Source organism: Cololabis saira, chromosome 22 (genome assembly GCF_033807715.1).
Source record: "Cololabis saira isolate AMF1-May2022 chromosome 22, fColSai1.1, whole genome shotgun sequence".
NCBI classification, from domain to species: domain Eukaryota; kingdom Metazoa; phylum Chordata; class Actinopteri; order Beloniformes; family Belonidae; genus Cololabis; species Cololabis saira.
The window spans coordinates 37,072,110-37,091,450 of record NC_084608.1 but is presented as its reverse complement, the minus strand read 5'-3'; the positions used below and the strand labels follow the sequence as shown (position 1 = coordinate 37,091,450).

The window sequence follows — 19,341 nt, the reverse complement described above, 5'->3', positions numbered from 1 at the left end:
AGCTCATTGGCAAGATGGAGAAGACCTTGGAGAAGTTGGAAGCTCGGCTTGGCGGGAATTGATCAGAAATTCGTCTGATTGGAGTCGCCATTGATGAACCAGAGACTGAAGGCAGACGGAAAATTACTGAGTCTGTCTGTTTTCAATGTAATTGTTGATTCTATAATCTGACCTTGACAGGGCGGTTTGGCTGATCACTCTGGTCACAATTAGGAATGTTTGATATTTTACCGTTCACGATAAACCGTCAAAAAAAATTCCCCACGGTAAGAATTTGTATCTCGCGGTAAAAACGATAAATTCCCGTTGATGACATTTTTGTCTAAAACTGATTTATGGTTCTGTGTTAAATCCACGCACAACGTACGTGAAGGAAGGAAGGAAGAAAGAAAGAAAGAAAGAAAGAAAGAAAGAAAGAAAGAAAGAAAGAAAGAAAGAAAGAAAGAAAGAAAGAAAGAAAGAAAGAAAGAAAGAAAGAAAGAAAGAAAGAAAGAAAGAAAGAAAGAAAGAAAGAAAGATAAATTCCGGTTGATGAGGTTTTTGTGTAACAAACATGGCGGATCTGACAGCGAGATAGATTTATAGTTAAAAAGATGGAGTTGAATTGGTATTTTTTTATCGTCATTTTTATCGTTATCAGGATAAATGCCAGAAATTATCGTGATACATTTTTTAGTCCATACCGCCCAGCCCTAGTCGCAATCTCCCTGGTGGAATGTAAAGTCACAATCTCGCTGGTGGAATGTAGAGTCACAATCTCCCTGGTGGAATGTAAAGTCACAATCTCTCTGGTGGAATGTAAAGTCACAATCTCCCTGGTGGAATGTAAAGTCACAATCTCTCTGGTGGAATGTAAAGTCACAATCTCTCTGGTGGAATGTAAAGTCACAATCTCTCTGGTGGAATGTAAAGTCACAATCTCTCTGGTGGAATGTAGAGTCACAATCTCCCTGGTGGAATGTAAAGTCACAATCTCCCTGGTGGAATGTAAAGTCACAATCTCCCTGGTGGAATGTAAACAAGATGGCTCTGCCCCCACTAACCCTCCCCTCTCAGGAACATCTGTGGACCTGTTTCAGAACTGACCGAGCCGTCTGATAACATCAAGGACATTGGCTGAGAGCAGCTCTGAGTGAAGTTCACGGACTCATCGCTACACACACTTACTGATAACCACCTCCCTCATTCTAAACGCCTTCCCGCCCCCCCTCTTATCAGCCCCCCCAATGCAGTCTCCGGGTTTCGAGCGCCACAAAGCCGCGGCGATCACTTAGATGTGCCGGGATCCCCCAACCCCCCCCACCTCCACACCCCCACATGCAAGTCTTGTGATGATGTTGTTGCTTTGTGTTCCAGGCTTCTCCCTGACGGAGCTGCAGAAGCAGCAGGCCCTGCTGAACGCCTGCAAGAGCCACCCGGCCGGGAAACCCAAAGGTGAGTCTGGGGAGGGTTAGGGTTAGGGGTCATGACCCCTGACCCATGAGCCAGGCACTAACGTGTCATTTCCTACCCAGCGGTGACCCGGCCCTACTGCGACTTCCTGCTGCGGCAGAAGCTCCACCCCTCCCTGAACCAGCAGCAGCTGTTCCTGCTGGCCGAGCCCAAGAGGAAGACGCCCTTCTGGACACACCTCTTCAGGAAGTGATGTCACACCTCTTCAGGAAGTGATGTCACACCTCTTCAGGAAGTGATGACACACCTCTTCAGGAAGTGATGACACACCTCTTCAGGAAGTGATGTCACACCTCTTCAGGAAGTGATGGGCCTGGGGGCGGGGCCTGGAGGACTGGAAACCTGGGGGCGGGGCCTGGGGGATTGGGGCGGGGCCTGGAGGACTGGAAACCTGGGGGCGTGGCCTGGATGACCGGGGGCGGGGCCTGGAGGACTGGAAAGCTGGGGGCGGGGCTTGGAGGACTGGGGGCGTGGCCTGGAGGACTGGGGGCGGGGCTTCTCTGCTCGTGCCTGAATATTCCCTTTTTATCGATTCCTCTCATCTTTCCTACGAGCAAGTTCCTGAAACCAGATGTTCCTGAACCAGATGTTCCTGAACCAGATGTTCCTCTGAACCAGATAGGTGGTCTCCTTTGATGGTTCCTGGTTCCGGTCCTGGATCTCCGGCTCCCTGGAGTCTGATCCGAGGTTCTGGTTCTGGCCTCTGATCCTGGACCAGGTTTGGAACCGACCTTGTTGGACCTTTGCCTTCCTAAGGAACCAGATCCTGGTCCAGATCCTGATCCTGATCCTGATGGGGTCTTTGGGGACCGGTGGTCTAGTTTCAGTTTCCTAACGAGAATAAAACAATAACATTAAGAAAGTATTATCCATTTCCAACCCAGGTCCCGGATCTGGTCCTGGTCCTGGATCTGGACCTGGTCCTGGATCTGGTCTTGGATCTGGTCCCGGATCTGGATCTGGTCCTGGTCCTGGATCTGGACCTGGTCCTGGATCTGGTCCTGGATCTGGTCCTGGTCCTGGATCTGGTCCTGGTTCTGGATCTGGTCTTGGATCTGGATCTGGTCCTGGGTCTGGTCCTGGATCTGGTCCTGGATCTGGTCTTGGATCTGGATCTGGTCCAGGTCCTGGATCTGGATCTGGTCCTGGTCTTGGATCTGGATCTGGTTCTGGTCCTGGATCTGGTCCTGGATCTGGATCTGGATCTGGAACTGGAACCAACTTTCTCTAGTTTTTATTTAATAAAGTGCCATTTGAGTCCCGTTGACGCATGAATGCTAACCTGCTACTATGTAGCTCCTATAATGTCATAATTTACTGAAAATGTAATAAAACCCAATAATGTATTATTATTTCATTATTACATTAATTATTACATTATTGGGAATTTATTACATGGAACTCAAAGTCTGTAATTTAACCCAATATTCATTCTGGTGTTTCAAATCCAGCGTATATAAAATTCTTAGAGTATTAAATTATCAGTTTTGGAAGAAGAAAAATACCTAAAAATGTAATAAATTCCCAATAACGTAGTACGATATTATGGAGGATTTTTTGTGCCAAAATTAAATAAATAAATAAATACATCATTAATTAATTAAATTGGGAATGAAAGATATCATTAATTAATTAAATGTGTCATTAATTAATTAAAATTAAAATGAAATATGTCATTAATTAATTAAAATACAATTCATTTTAAGTAAAAATATATATTTATTATTTCAACATTTAATTAATTATGACACATTTAATTAATGATTTCGTGTTGCGTGTGAATCATGAAATGTAAAACTGCATTTGATCTGTTTCACTTTTGGCACAAAAAATCCTCCATACGGTATTACATTATCTGTAAAAATGTTATCAGTCAGGATATTTTATTACATTATTGGTGAAGTTTTTATTCCATTTCCAGTAAATTATTACGGTGTAGGAGCTACAGGAAGTTCCTGCCGTCTGTTCCGTCTCAGATCTGCTCCACTAACTTAACTCTTTTCTCTGTAAGTGCATTAAAATGTTGCTCTTTTCAACTCTCCGTTCGGATGTTAAACGATATTAAAACATTCCTGAGCTCAACGTTTCCAGACTCCTTTATTCGGGACGAGAAAAACGTCTTTTCCAGGTTTTCCAGGTTTTCCAGGTTCCAGGAGACAGAAGAACTGGCCACGCCCCCTGTGACGTCATGGTGGTAAGTGGGTGGAGCCAACGGGCCGCTGGGCCACGCCCACCTGTCAATCATCTCTCTCAAAATGGCAGTGCACGGCCAAACGAAAATATGAAGATGAACAGGACGTTTTAACAGAGTGGGAGAGTTTAATATATAGAATATAAATTAAATATTAATATGTAAGCAATATATCAGTTCAGGCCGTGGTTTACGCTCATTATATCACAGGGGATATACATGGGAAGTTTAATTCCTCTTTAATTCAGAATTAAAATTAAATCCGATTTAAAATGAGTAAAAATGACCATGTAAACACCTGAATGAAAATGGTCATTCTGAATTAAACTTAATTCTGAAGTAAGTGGCTGGTTTATGCCCGTTTTAAATTCAAATAGAATAATTCTGCGATCATGTATAAACTCATTCAAAAAAATTTAAATAAATAAATAAAATAAAAATAAACAAAATAAAATTAATAAAAAAGAAAGTAAATAAATTTAAAAAAAGAAAAAAAAAATTATCCACTCATTCCGCTTTAAATTAATTCCGGTCTTTCTGTCGGTCTGTGGTCCCATAGATTACATAAAGGCTATATATATATATATATATATATATATATATATATATATATATATATATATATAATTACTATTTCCATGTAAACTCCAAGGAAAATAGTTTAATTCTGAATTATTAATTCCAAATCATTAATTCCGAATTAAAAAACATCATGTAACTGTGGCCATTAAAACTTTATTCACGAAATTTTGACTTTTTTCTCGACATTTCGACTTATTTTCCTCGACATTTCGACTTTTTTTCTCAACATTTCGACTTTTTTCTCGACATTTCGACTTTTTTTCTCAACATTTAGACTTTTTTCTTGTTTTTCTTCCGGTAGTTTAACTTCCGGTCCCCCCCCTATCCAATCAGAACCTTCAACCCCCAGACCTGGAGAGGAATTGGAGAAAGACCATCAAACGTGTTTCCATGGAAACCTCAATTCAGAATTACTATTTCCATGTAAACTCCAAGGAAAATAGTTTAATTCTGAATTATTAATTCAGAATTAAAACCGTGGCCCGTGAGAAAATGAGGTATTATTTCAGGACACTCCTTGTCTTCCTTAAAGAGACAGGGCTAGACAATGGAATATAGATGTGATTATCTTATTTTATTTATTTATTTGCTCATTTATTTACTTTTTTTTTTGTTGTTTTCTTTCTTTTCTTCCCCTATTATTTTCCTTTGAGTTAGATCAGCGGTCGGCAACCCAACATGTTTTAGATCCATATTGGACCAAAAACACAAAAAACGAATATTTCTGGAGCCGCAAAAAATGAAAAGTCTTGTATCAGAATTAGAATGAAGAAACACATGCTGCATGTTTCTATATTAGTTAGAACTGGGGGGAGATTTATTTATTCATTATGCACTTCCAGAAAAAAGTCGAAAAGTAGAGGAAAAAGTTGAAATGTCTAGAAAAAAGTTTTTACCTGGTTAAATAAAGGATATATAAAAAAGTCAGAATGTCGATATTAATGTTGAAGTACAATCTCGAGAAAAAAGTTGAAATCTCAAGAAAAACAAATCGAAATGTCGAGATTAAAAAGGAAAGAAAAAGGAACAAAAAAAGAAAAAAGAAAAAAAAAACAAGGAAAAAAGAGAAGAAAAAAAAAGGTTAAACCTTTTCTAAAAAGCTCCAGGAGTCACAAAAACACAAAAAAAAATATGACTGGAGCCGCAAAAAATGAAAAGTCAAAATTAGAATGAAGACAAACACATGCTGCATGTTTTTATATAAGTCGAAATGTCGAGTAATGTAGAAAAAAAAGTCGAAATGTCGAGAAAAAAGTCAACATGTTGAGAAAAAAAGTCAAAATTTTGAGAAAAAAACTCGAAATATCGAGATTAAAAAGGAAAGGAAAAAGGAAGAAAAAAAGAAAAAAAAGGAAAAAAGAAGAAAAAAAGCAAAAAGCAGAAAAAAGGAGAAAAAAAGAAAAAAAGGAAAAAAAAAAGGAGTGAAAAAGGAAAAAAAGGTCAAACATTTTTGTAAGAGCTCCAGGAGCCACTAGGGCGGCTCCAGGATCGCGGCTTGAGACCTTTTGAGACCCCTGGTCTAGACTGTAACCTGATGTAGTACCAGTCCTGGACCAGCAGGGGGCGGTGTCACATTAAAGTTGGTTGCGGTCCGCCAGTAAACCAGAGAAGAAGAAGCAGCAGAAACGCGCAGCTGGGTCCGTGTGTCCCTCCGCGGCCTCCGTCCGTCCAGGATCCGTCATGCTGCCTCTGTTTACAGCAGGTTTTCCGGGTCTGCTGGGTTTACTGGGATTAATACTGGTTCTACTGGTTCTGCTGGTCCTGGTTCGGGTCTGGATCGTCCTCAGGACCAGACCGAACCTCCGACATGGACCAGGAAAGGGAAAGGTGTCGGTTCTGGTGGTGGCGGGATCAGGTAACGATGATACACGTCACGGTGGCGGTGGAAACACACAGACATAGACATATATAGACATGTATATATGTCTATATATGTCTATGGTCACACACGTCACGATTTAAACCGACATGAATAAATAAAACAGAACAGGTTAAAATATGATCCAGTTTCAGATGTTTCCTGCTTCATCACACCCTGATAAAGTACCTGTGTCATTAACAGACCTGGATAACACGTTAATGAGGATCATTAATTAGAATCAGGTGTGATGATGATGAAGGGAAACATCTAAAACCTGCAGGACAGTGGGGACCAGGACCAGGGTGGAGAAACACTGATGTAGAGTCTCCTAGTGACATTGTGTTATATATATATATATATATATATATATATATATATATATATATATATATATAAAAACACACACACAGAGGACTGTCTCAGAAAATTAGAATATTGTGATAAAGTTCTTTATTTTCTGTAATGCAATTACAAAAACAAAACTGTCATCCATTCTGGATTCATTACAAATCAACTGAAATATTGCAAGCCTTTTATTATTTTAATATTGCTGATTATGGTTTACAGCTAAAGATTAAGATTCCCAGAATATTGTAATATTATATATATATATATATATATATATATATATATATATATACACATACACTAGTGATGCACCGATTGTTCGGTAACTGAAATTGTTCGGCCGAAAATGTCAAAAAAACACTTCCTTGTTCGGTGGAATAAGTGGGAAAAAACCGAACAATTAATAACGTTGTAAAATAAGGAAATAGACTGGCCACTCCGTAACTGTTGCACCACAAACATAAATCGTTGGCCAACCAAAAAGTAACCACATAAGAATTTTACCAACATTCACCAGGAGGTGGAACCAAAACAACATAATGCTGGAAATTAAAACATGTTCAGTTTTTTATGTTCAATAAATATTTTCTACCTTGTAATTTTGTAAAATATGTTTTTCTTTGAAAAGCCTAAATCAAATTTATTTGATTTATGCAATGGTGAAAAAATTGGCAAAATAAATGAGAAACTGCAGAAGAACCATGTTCCGTATTCGGCCAAGTGTTTATTATTATTTTCAGTTTCGGTTTCGGCCACAAATTGTCATTTCGGTGCATCACTACTATATATACATACATGACTCATGTATATTTGTGTGTCGTCTTTTAGCTACGGTAGTTAATACCAAGAGCCTGTACCTCAGTCTCTGGTGACTCTAATATAAACCTGCATGTCGTCTGCATAGCTACGGTAGTTAATACCAAGAGCCTGTACAGGCCTCAGTCTCCTGGTGACTCTAATATAAACCTGCATGTCGTCTGCATAGCTACGGTAGTTAATACCAAGAGCCTGTACAGGCCTCAGTCTCCTGGTGACTCTAATATAAACCTGCATGTCGTCTGCATAGCTACGGTAGTTAATACCTAGAGCCTGTACCTCAGTCTCCTGGTGACTCTAATATAAACCTGCATGTCGTCTGCATAGCTACGGTAGTTAATACCAAGAGCCTGTACAGGCCTCAGTCTCTGGTGACTCTAATATAAACCTGCATGTCGTCTTTTAGCTACGGTAGTTAATACCAAGAGCCTGTACAGGCCTCAGTCTCCTGGTGACTCTAATATAAACCTGCATGTCGTCTGCATAGCTACGGTAGTTAATACCAAGAGCCTGTACAGGCCTCAGTCTCCTGGTGACTCTAATATAAACCTGCATGTCGTCTGCATAGCTACGGTAGTTAACACCAAGAGCCTGTACAGGCCTCAGTCTCTGGTGACTCTAATATAAACCTGCATGTCGTCTGCATAGCTACGGTAGTTAATACCAAGAGCCTGTACAGGCCTCAGTCTCTGGTGACTCTAATATAAACCTGCATGTCGTCTTTTAGCTACGGTAGTTAATACCAAGAGCCTGTACAGACCTCAGTCTCTGGTGACTCTAATATAAACCTGCATGTCGTCTGCATAGCTACGGTAGTTAATACCAAGAGCCTGTACAGGCCTCAGTCTCTGGTGACTCTAATATAAACCTGCATGTCGTCTGCATAGCTACGGTAGTTAATACCAAGAGCCTGTACAGGCCTCAGTCTCTGGTGACTCTAATATAAACCTGCATGTCGTCTGCATAGCTACGGTAGTTTATACCAAGAGCCTGTACAGGCCTCAGTCTCCTGGTGACTCTAATATAAACCTGCATGTCGTCTGCATAGCTACGGTAGTTAATACCAAGAGCCTGTACAGGCCTCAGTCTCCTGGTGACTCTAATATAAACCTGCATGTCGTCTGCATAGCTACGGTAGTTAATACCAAGAGCCTGTACAGGCCTCAGTCTCTGGTGACTCTAATATAAACCTGCATGTCGTCTGCATAGCTACGGTAGTTAATACCAAGAGCCTGTACAGGCCTCAGTCTCTGGTGACTCTAACATAAACCTGCATGTCGTCTGCATAGCTACGGTAGTTAATACCAAGAGCCTGTACAGGCCTCAGTCTCTGGTGACTCTAATATAAACCTGCATGTCGTCTGCATAGCTACGGTAGTTAATACCTAGAGCCTGTACAGGCCTCAGTCTCCTGGTGACTCTAATATAAACCTGCATGTCGTCTGCATAGCTACGGTAGTTAATACCAAGAGCCTGTACAGGCCTCAGTCTCTGGTGAATCTAATATAAACCTGCATGTCGTCTGCATAGCTACGGTAGTTAACACCAAGAGCCTGTACAGGCCTCAGTCTCCTGGTGAATCTAATATAAACCTGCATGTCGTCTGCATAGCTACGGTAGTTAACACCAAGAGCCTGTACAGGCCTCAGTCTCTGGTGACTCTAATATAAACCTGCATGTCGTCTGCATAGCTACGGTAGTTAATACCAAGAGCCTGTACAGGCCTCAGTCTCCTGGTGACTCTAATATAAACCTGCATGTCGTCTGCATAGCTACGGTAGTTAACACCAGGAGCCTGTACAGGCCTCAGTCTCCTGGTGACTCTAATATAAACCTGCATGTCGTCTTTTAGCTACGGTAGTTAATACCAAGAGCCTGTACCTCAGTCTCTGGTGACTCTAATATAAACCTGCATGTCGTCTGCATAGCTACGGTAGTTAATACCAAGAGCCTGTACAGGCCTCAGTCTCCTGGTGACTCTAATATAAACCTGCGTCTGCACCAGTGTTAGTGTGCTAGTTACTGAAAAATACTAACTAGTTACCGCTACTAGTTACTTCATTAAAAAGTAACTCAGTTACTTAGACCAAAAAGTAATGCGTTACTATGAAAAGTAACTTTTTAGTTACTTTAAATAAAAACATTATTTTAAATGCTCCATTAATCCCCTCTAGCTTCATTCCAGCAGGTTCTGTATGGATTTACATTGTGCCTCGTGTTCTGCATTCTGATTGGCTAAACAGTCTCCCCGATTCTTCACTTCCTGTATCAATAACGTTGGTTGCTTAGCAACAAGCTGAGAACGACCAATGAGCTTCAGCAGCAGCTCAAGAACCTTTGATGAATCGTTCATTACAGTCTCAGATATAATCCATGGTGTCGCTTTATAAGAAGAAAAAAGAGCAACAACAACGACCTATAACTATTTTCTTCTCTGGTAAAAACCCTCCTGCACCTTTAGAGGCTTTAGGAGAAAAAGACGCTACAGAGTCGGGATGCAGCGGCGCAGAAGAGTTAAATACGTGTGAGGCGGTGACTGATCTCTGCAATCTGAACCTTCTATAATAATTGTAAAAAGAATTTGACTTACCACGGGTTCTTTTTAGAAACATAACCCCTGCAAAAAACCAGGGATTACTGTAATGACAATATCTCCATGTTGGAAACTCTCCTTCTCTTGGCTCATGACCGTCATGTTTCTGAATAAACACTACATTTCCTCCGGTCTCCGGGGAAAAAAAGCTTCACTCTCACCAGAAATAACGGAGTAACGCACCGTTTGGTAACTGCGTTACTGAATTTAAAAAGTAATGCGTTACAGTATTAGTTACCGCAAAACCAACAGCGTTACTGTAACGCGTTACTAAATAACGCGTTAGTCCCAACACTGGTCGTCTGCATAACTGGTAGTTTATGTTCTCTATACACGAATCCGGCGACCGGTTTGTGTGCGCCGCCATCTTGCGGCGGCGCCATTGCTGCGGTGGCAGGTGTCAATCTGCCACCGCAGCGCTGTTATTGTAACCTGACGCTCTACAGCATCATTATAGCTGGATTGATGATGTTAGACAGTGGCCTTCCATAAATAATGAAGGTATCTTAAATTAATGCTGATGTTAATTTATAAATAATGATTTGTTTGAGCGATAAGCAGGAAAGAATAGAGGAATAGGGAGATAAGGGAGTGTATGATTAAACACTGTAATATAGCTCTCTCCACCTCCTCTCCTTACGAGGCATGTCTGCACAATTAAATATTACCTGTTTATGTTTTGTTTTATTTTAGGTATCCAAGAATATTTTATTGATCGCCTGGCGTCCGATGACGAAAAAAAACGCAATTACAGGTCTCTAATTGAAGGGCAGAACTATCTCAGCTCCGGATGATACAGAATACATACATACATAACCCCAATCTGCAGATAAAACTAGTTTGTTGAGGAAAAAATATTAACTCTATTTGTAGCTGCAGAAGAAAAAAATAATCTCACGAGGAAAAGAAAAATATTGCTCATGGAGCCTCTTCCACATAATATAGCAGTCAAAAAAAAAGAAAAGAGAAGTAAGAGGGATACAAAACATGTACTGTATGTTGTACTATTATACTAATTTATTGAAACACATGGCGAGTCAAACATTTACCAAAGCAGCTGCCAAACACTAAACAAGGTAGTAAGACGGTGGTTCTGCAGAACTGCGGCAGTAAATCCTCATCGGAGCTCCATTCTTTAGTAGTGATTTCATATGGATCCAGACCGTTAATAATCATTATTTTCTCCATATACCGCTCCCTGGCTTCCTTGTTTAAGGTATCCCAGTAAATTCCAGTTCCTTTCCAGCAGTTTAACATCTTTTTTTGCGTTCCGTCTGTTCACTTGGTGAAACAGAAAAGTGGTTTTGACAGTCCGTCCCGTCTTCATTCACTATCAAAACAAATGCACGTGACGGGACAGGAGTGTTCCGATGATACAAATACATTAAGAGAGCCTGGCAGGGAGCGGAGTAATAGATCCATGGGAGCGGAGCATGGATCTATATACGTATATGTCTATGGGCTGGAGCGGAGGAGCGGAGCCGCCACCGCAGTAATGGCGGCCACTCGACTTCCGGGTTTCGCTGGATTCGTCTATAATCTGGTCCAGAGATCATGAAGATGTTAAACAGTCCCAGGATGGAACCCTGGAGAACTCCTGAGAACTCCTGAGAACTCCACATGAGATTCTGTTACCTGTTGGTACAAACTACTTCCTGTTCTCTAAGCTTGTTCTGAACCAGTTTAGTCCAGAAACGTTTTTGTGTTAGTTTTACTTGGTTTTATGGTATTTTGTTTCCAATATAATGTTTGTTTGTTTGTTTGTTTGTTTCAATAATAATAATAATATATTATAATAATTTTTCTCTGGTCCGTTCCAGGAGGCCACACCACGGAGATTCTGCGTCTGCTGGGTTCCATGTCCACTGTCTACTCTCCTAGAACCTACATCATCGCTGACACCGACCGCATGAGTGAAGAAAAGATCTGCAGCTTTGAGAAGCAGAGACGGACCGGGACCGACCCGGCAGAGACCGACCCGCAGGTACGAAGGTGCTGGTACCAGTTCTGTTAGTGGTAGTGTACCGGCCCCCTGCTGGTACCAGTTCTGTTAGTGGTACCAGTACCGGCCCCCTGCTGGTACCAGTTCTGTTAGTGGTAGTGTACCGGCCCCCTGCTGGTACCAGTTCTGTTAGTGGTAGTGTACCGGCCCCCTGCTGGTACCAGTTCTGTTAGTGGTACCAGTACCGGCCCCCTGCTGGTACCAGTTCTGTTAGTGGTAGTGTACCGGCCCCCTGCTGGTACCAGTTCTGTTAGTGGTAGTGTACCGGCCCCCTGCTGGTACCAGTTCTGTTAGTGGTAGTGTACCGGCCCCCTGCTGGTACCAGTTCTGTTAGTGGTAGTGTACCGGCCCCCTGCTGGTACCAGTTCTGTTAGTGGTAGTGTACCGGCCCCCTGCTGGTACCAGTTCTGTTAGTGGTAGTGTACCGGCCCCCTGCTGGTACCAGTTCTGTTAGTGGTAGTGTACCGGCCCCCTGCTGGTTCCAGTTCTGTTAGTGGTACCAGTACCGGCCCCCTGCTGGTTCCAGTTCTGTTAGTGGTAGTGTACCGGCCCCCTGCTGGTACCAGTTCTGTTAGTGGTAGTGTACCGGCCCCCTGCTGGTACCAGTTCTGTTAGTGGTAGTGTACCGGCCCCCTGCTGGTACCAGTTTTGTTAGTGGTAGTGTACCGGCCCCCTGCTGGTTCCAGTTCTGTTAGTGGTAGTGTACCGGCCCCCTGCTGGTACCAGTTCTGTTAGTGGTACCAGTACCGGCCCCCTGCTGGTACCAGTTCTGTTAGTGGTACCAGTACCGGCCCCGTGCTGGTACCAGTTGTGTTAGTGGTAGTGTACCGGCCCCCTGCTGGTACCAGCTCTGTTAGTGGTAGTGTACCGGCCCCCTGCTGGTACCAGTTCTGTTAGTGGTAGTGTACCGGCCCCCTGCTGGTACCAGTTCTGTTAGTGTTAGTGTACCGGCCCCCTGCTGGTACCAGTTCTGTTAGTGGTACCAGTACCGGCCCCCTGCTCGTACCAGTTCTGTTAGTGGTAGTGTACCGGCCCCCTGCTGGTACCAGTTCTGTTAGTGGTACCAGTACCGGCCCCCTGCTGGTACCAGTTCTGTTAGTGGTAGTGTACCGGCCCCCTGCTGGTTCCAGTTCTGTTAGTGGTACCAGTTCTGTTAGTGGTAGTGTACCGGCCCCCTGCTGGTACCAGTTCTGTTAGTGGTAGTGTACCGGCCCCCTGCTGGTTCCAGTTCTGTTAGTGGAAGTGTACCGGCCCCCTGCTAGTACCAGTTCTGTTAGTGGTACCAGTACCGGCCCCCTGCTGGTTCCAGTTCTGTTAGTGGTACCAGTTCTGTTAGTGGTAGTGTACCGGCCCCCTGCTGGTACCAGTTCTGTTAGTGGTAGTGTACCGGCCCCCTGCTGGTTCCAGTTCTGTTAGTGGTACCAGTTCTGTTAGTGGTAGTGTACCGGCCCCCTGCTGGTTCCAGTTCTGTTAGTGGTAGTGTACCGGCCCCCTGCTAGTACCAGTTCTGTTAGTGGTACCAGTACCGGCCCCCTGCTGGTACCAGTTCTGTTAGTGGTACCAGTACCGGCCCCCTGCTGGTACCAGTTCTGTTAGTGGTAGTGTACCGGCCCCCTGCTGGTACCAGTTCTGTTAGTGGTAGTGTAATGGCCCCCTGCTGGTACCAGTTCTGTTAGTGGTAGTGTACCGGCCCCCTGCTGGTACCAGTTCTGTTAGTGGTAGTGTACCGGCCCCCTGCTGGTACCAGTTCTGTTAGTGGTAGTGTAATGGCCCCCTGCTGGTACCAGTTCTGTTAGTGGTAGTGTACCGGCCCCCTGCTGGTACCAGTTCTGTTAGTGGTAGTGTACCGGCCCCCTGCTGGTACCAGTTCTGTTAGTGGTAGTGTACCGGCCCCCTGCTAGTACCAGTTCAGTTAGTGGTACCAGTACCGGCCCCCTGCTGGTACCAGTTCTGTTAGTGGTACCAGTACCGGCCCCCTGCTGGTACCAGTTCTGTTAGTGGTAGTGTACCGGCCCCCTGCTGGTATCAGTTCTGTTAGTGGTAGTGTACCGGCCCCCTGCTGGTATCAGTTCTGTTAGTGGTAGTGTACCGGCCCCCTGCTGGTATCAGTTCTGTTAGTGGTAGTGTACCGGCCCCCTGCTGGTACCAGTTCTGTTAGTGGTAGTGTACCGGCCCCCTGCTGGTATCAGTTCTGTTAGTGGTACCAGTTCTGTTAGTGGTAGTGTACCGGCCCCCTGCTGGTACCAGTTCTGTTAGTGGTAGTGTACCGGCCCCCTGCTGGTACCAGTTCTGTTAGTGGTAGTGTACCGGCCCCCTGCTGGTACCAGTTCTGTTAGTGGTAGTGTACCGGCCCCCTGCTGGTACCAGTTATGTTAGTGGTAGTGTACCGGCCCCCTGCTGGTACCAGTTCTGTTAGTGGTAGTGTACCGGCCCCCTGCTGGTACCAGTTCTGTTAGTGGTAGTGTACCGGCCCCCTGCTGGTATCAGTTCTGTTAGTGGTACCAGTTCTGTTAGTGGTAGTGTACCGGCCCCCTGCTGGTACCAGTTCTGTTAGTGGTAGTGTACCGGCCCCCTGCTGGTACCAGTTCTGTTAGTGGTAGTGTACCGGCCCCCTGCTGGTACCAGTTCTGTTAGTGGTAGTGTACCGGCCCCCTGCTGGTACCAGTTCTGTTAGTGGTACCAGTACCGGCCCCCTGCTGGTACCAGTTCTGTTAGTGGTAGTGTACCGGCCCCCTGCTGGTACCAGTTCTGTTAGTGGTAGTGTACCGGCCCCCTGCTGGTACCAGTTCTGTTAGTGGTACCAGTACCGGCCCCCTGCTGGTACCAGTTCTGTTAGTGGTAGTGTACCGGCCCCCTGCTGGTACCAGTTCTGTTAGTGGTACCAGTACCGGCCCCCTGCTGGTACCAGTTCTGTTAGTGGTAGTGTACCGGCCCCCTGCTGGTACCAGTTCTGTTAGTGGTAGTGTACCGGCCCCCTGCTGGTACCAGTTCTGTTAGTGATGTGTACCGGCCCCCTGCTGGTTCCAGTTCTGTTAGTGGTACCAGTTCTGTTAGTGGTAGTGTACCGGCCCCCTGCTGGTACCAGTTCTGTTAGTGGTAGTGTACCGGCCCCCTGCTGGTTCCAGTTCTGTTAGTGGTAGTGTACCGGCCCCCTGCTGGTATCAGTTCTGTTAGTGGTACCAGTTCTGTTAGTGGTAGTGTACCGGCCCCCTGCTGGTACCAGTTCTGTTAGTGGTACCAGTACCGGCCCCCTGCTGGTTCCAGTTCTGTTAGTGGTACCAGTACCGGCCCCCTGCTGGTACCAGTTCTGTTAGTGGTAGTGTACCGGCCCCCTGCTGGTATCAGTTCTGTTAGTGGTACTAGTTCTGTTAGTGGTAGTGTACCGGCCCCCTGCTGGTATCAGTTCTGTTAGTGGTACCAGTTCTGTTAGTGGTAGTGTACCGGCCCCCTGCTGGTACCAGTTCTGTTAGTGGTAGTGTACCGGCCCCCTGCTGGTACCAGTTCTGTTAGTGGTAGTGTACCGGCCCCCTGCTGGTACCAGTTCTGTTAGTGGTAGTGTACCGGCCCCCTGCTGGTACCAGTTCTGTTAGTGGTACCAGTACCGGCCCCGTGCTGGTACCAGTTTTGTTAGTGGTACCAGTACCGGCCCCCTGCTGGTACCAGTTCTGTTGGTGGTAGTGTACCGGCCCCCTGCTGGTACCAGTTCTGTTAGTGGTAGTGTACCGGCCCCCTGCTGGTACCAGTTCTGTTAGTGGTAGTGTACCGGCCCCCTGCTGGTACCAGTTCTGTTAGTGGTACCAGTACCGGCCCCCTGCTACTACCAGTTCTGTTAGTGGTAGTGTACCGGCCCCCTGCTGGTACCAGTTCTGTTAGTGGTAGTGTACCGGCCCCCTGCTGGTACCAGTTCTGTTAGTGGTACCAGTACCGGCCCCCTGCTGGTACCAGTTCTGTTAGTGGTAGTGTACCGGCCCCCTGCTGGTACCAGTTCTGTTAGTGGTAGTGTACTGGCCCCCTGCTGGTACCAGTTCTGTTAGTGGTAGTGTACCGGCCCCCTGCTGGTACCAGTTGTGTTAGTGGTACCAGTACCGGCCCCCTGCTGGTACCAGTTCTGTTAGTGGTAGTGTACCGGCCCCCTGCTGGTACCAGTTCTGTTAGTGGTACCAGTACCGGCCCCCTGCTGGTACCAGTTCTGTTAGTGGTACCAGTACCGGCCCCCTGCTCGTACCAGTTCTGTTAGTGGTACCAGTACCGGCCCCCTGCTGGGACCAGTTCTGTTAGTGGTAGTGTACCGGCCCCCTGCTGGTACCAGTTCTGTTAGTGGTACCAGTACCGGCCCACCTGCTGGTACCAGTTCTGTTAGTGGTAGTGTACCGGCCCCCTGCTGGTACCAGTTCTGTTAGTGGTAGTGTACCGGCTCCCTGCTGGTACCAGTTCTGTTAGTGGTAGTGTACCGGCCCCCTGCTGGTACCAGTTCTGTTAGTGGTAGTGTACCGGCCCCCTGCTGGTACCAGTTCTGTTAGTGGTACCAGTACCGGCCCCCTGCTGGTACCAGTTCTGTTAGTGGTACCAGTACCGGCCCCCTGCTGGTACCAGTTCTGTTAGTGGTAGTGTACCGGCCCCCTGCTGGTTCCAGTTCTGTTAGTGGTAGTGTACCGGCCCCCTGCTGGTACCAGTTCTGTTAGTGGTAGTGTACCGGCCCCCTGCTGGTACCAGTTCTGTTAGTGGTAGTGTACCAGCCCCCTGCTGGTACCAGTTCTGTTTGTGGTAGTGTACCGGCCCCCTGCTGGTACCAGTTCTGTTAGTGGTAGTGTACCGGAGCAGGGAAGTCCTGTATTTATTTATTTAATTCTTTATTTTTATGTTTTAGTTCAGCGTCCACCGGATTCCCCGGAGCAGGGAAGTCCACCAGTCCTGGTTCTCCTCGGTTCTCAGCACCTTAAACGCCTTCTGGTTCTGTGTTCCCCTGGTGTTCAAGATCAAACCTGATATGGTGAGAAACTGTTGCTAGCTTGTCGGCTAAAGCAGTCTGTCTTTATGTACATAAACTGTATATTATTTAAAACAGTACAATTTCATGAAATAAATGTTGGAGGGTTAATTAGTTAAAACGTTAGCGTTAGCGGCGTCCACGTTTGCATTAGCGGCGTCCACGTTAGCATTAGCGGCATCCACGTTAGCGTTAGCGGCATCCACGTTAGCATTAGCGGCATCCACGTTAGCGTTAGCGGGGTCCGCGTTAGCGGGGTCCGCGTTAGCGGGGTCCGCGTTAGCGGCATCCACGTTAGCGTTAGCGGCATACACATTAGCGTTAGCGGCATACACATTAGCGTTAGCGGGGTCCACGTTAGCGTTAGCGGCATCCACGTTAGCGGTAGCGGCATCCACGTTAGCGTTAGCGGCATCCACGTTAGCGTTAGCGGCATCCACGTTAGCGGCATCCATATTAGCGTTAGCGTGATCCACATTAGCGTTATCCACGTTAGCGTTATCCATGTTAGCGTTGGCAGGGTCCACATTAGCGTTAGCGGCATCCACGTTAGCATTAGCGGCATCCACGTTAGCATTAGCGGGGTCCACCTTAGCGTTAGCAGCATCCACGTTAGCGTTAGCAGCATCCACATTAGTGGCATCCACGTTAGCGTTAGCGGCATCCATGTTAGCGTTAGCTGCATCCACGTTAGCGTTAGCGGGGTCCACGTTAGTATTAGCGTTATCCACATTAGCGTTAGCGGCATCCACGTTAGCGTTAGCGGCATCCATGTTAGCGTTAGCGGCATCCACGTTAGCATTGTCGGCGTCCTTGTTAGCGGCGTCTGCGTTAGCGGCGTCCCCGTTAGCGTTAGCAGCATCCACGTTAGCGTTAGCGGCATCCACGTTAGCGGGGTCCACGTTAGCGTTAGCGGCATCCACGTTAGCATTGTCGGCGTCGTTAGCGGCGTCCCCGTTAGCGGCGTCCACGTTAGCGTTAGCGGTGTCCGTGTTAGCGTAAGTGGTGTCCATGTTAGCGTTAACGGTGGTTAGTTTTAGCAGTGGTTAGCATTACCGGTGGTTAGCGTTAGCGGTGGTTAGCATTAGCAGTGGTTAGCGTTAGCGGCGTCTGCGTTAGCGGCGTCTGCGTAAGCAGCGTCTGCATTAGCGACGTTGGCGGTGTCCGTGTCCGTGTTAGCGTTAGCGGCGGTTAGTGTTAGCAGCGGTTAGCGTTAGCGGCGATTAGCAGCGGTTAGCGTTAGCAGTGGTTAGCATTAGCGGCGGTTAGCTGCTCTGTTCCCAGCATCCTCAGCTTCATCGTTCAGGGTTCCGTTGTTTCTCCTGTTTCTTCTGTGACGTCATTCCAACAGTTTTTAAACTCGTAGCCACAAACAAATTCGTGTTCACAGTGAAGACTCGTAGAAATTAGAGTTTTATTCATGAGACTTTTAGATTCATACTCACATAAAACAATCCTAACTCTAATCATTTATCAGACTCGTGTGTGACAGCAGAACTCTTTTATTTATATACAAATGTTTATCATTATATACCAATAGTTCTAACATGGACACATCTTTTTGAAGACTTTCTTCTACTCCATAAAAACTGGTGTATTCCAGGTTTTGTGTAACGGGCCGGGCACCTGCGTCCCCCCCGTGGTTACGGCCCTGTATTATTATTAATTGTTGTTTTATTGCAGGTTTTGTGTAACGGGCCGGGCACCTGCGTCCCCCCCGTGGTTACGGCCCTGTATTATTATTAATTCTGGTTTTATTCCAGGTTTTGTGTAACGGGCCGGGCACCTGCGTCCCCCCCGTGGTTACGGCCCTGTATTATTATTAATTCTGGTTTTATTGCAGGTTTTGTGTAACGGGCCGGGCACCTGCGTCCCCCCCGTGGTTACGGCCCTGTATTATTATTAATTGTTGTTTTATTGCAGGTTTTGTGTAACGGGCCGGGCACCTGCGTCCCCCCCGTGGTTACGGCCCTGTATTATTATTAATTGTTGTTTTATTGCAGGTTTTGTGTAACGGGCCGGGCACCTGCGTCCCCCCCGTGGTTACGGCCCTGCTGCTGGGGGTTCTGGGGGTCCAGAAGGTTCTGATCGTCTACGTGGAGTCGCTGTGTCGGGTCCAGACTCTGTCGTTGACCGGGAGGATTCTGTACCCGCTAGCCCACGTTTTCCTGGTCCAGTGGGCCGGACTGAGGGACAAATACCCCGGATCTGTGTTTGTGGGGAGGGTTGTGTAAAAAATACCCATAAATACCCCTAAATACCCCCAATAAACCCCCAATAAAGCCCTAAAACACCAGATACCCCGGTCTGTGTTCCTGGGGAGGGTGGTCTGAAAACTAGCCCTAAATACCCCCAGATATCCCCCAATAAACCCCCAATAAACCCCAATAAACCCCCAATAAACCCCAATAAACCCCCAATAAACCCCAATAAACCCCCAATAAACCCCCAATAAACCCCAATAAACCCCAATAAACCCCCAATAAACCCCAATAAACCCCAATAAACC

The 19,341-nt window shown here is 46.1% G+C and overlaps 2 protein-coding genes across 4 annotated transcripts in view; both read left to right on the top strand.

Annotated features, from left to right (window-relative positions):
• LOC133423337 (rho guanine nucleotide exchange factor 4-like) overlaps positions 1–1,791 on the top strand; it is a 42,406-nt gene extending 40,615 nt beyond the window's left edge. For 2 of the 3 annotated variants that reach the window (XM_061713523.1, XM_061713525.1), the window contains 2 exons: positions 1,357–1,434; positions 1,515–1,771. In XM_061713523.1, coding sequence (XP_061569507.1) covers positions 1,357–1,434; positions 1,515–1,645 — 209 coding nt within the window. In that variant the 3' untranslated portion in view covers positions 1,646–1,771. Of the gene's footprint in view, positions 1–1,356; positions 1,435–1,514 lie in introns of all 3 variants that reach the window. The other variant, XM_061713524.1, reaches the window with a different exon arrangement.
• Positions 1,792–5,898: 4,107 nt separating this feature from the next.
• On the top strand, positions 5,899–19,074 carry alg14 (ALG14 UDP-N-acetylglucosaminyltransferase subunit). The gene is made up of 4 exons (XM_061713538.1): positions 5,899–6,080; positions 11,664–11,827; positions 16,713–16,835; positions 18,836–19,074. Exons 1-4 carry the CDS (start codon positions 5,906–5,908, stop codon positions 19,064–19,066), a joined length of 693 nt encoding a protein of 230 aa, XP_061569522.1. The 5' UTR covers positions 5,899–5,905; the 3' UTR covers positions 19,067–19,074.
• The last annotated feature ends 267 nt before the right edge of the window (positions 19,075–19,341 follow it).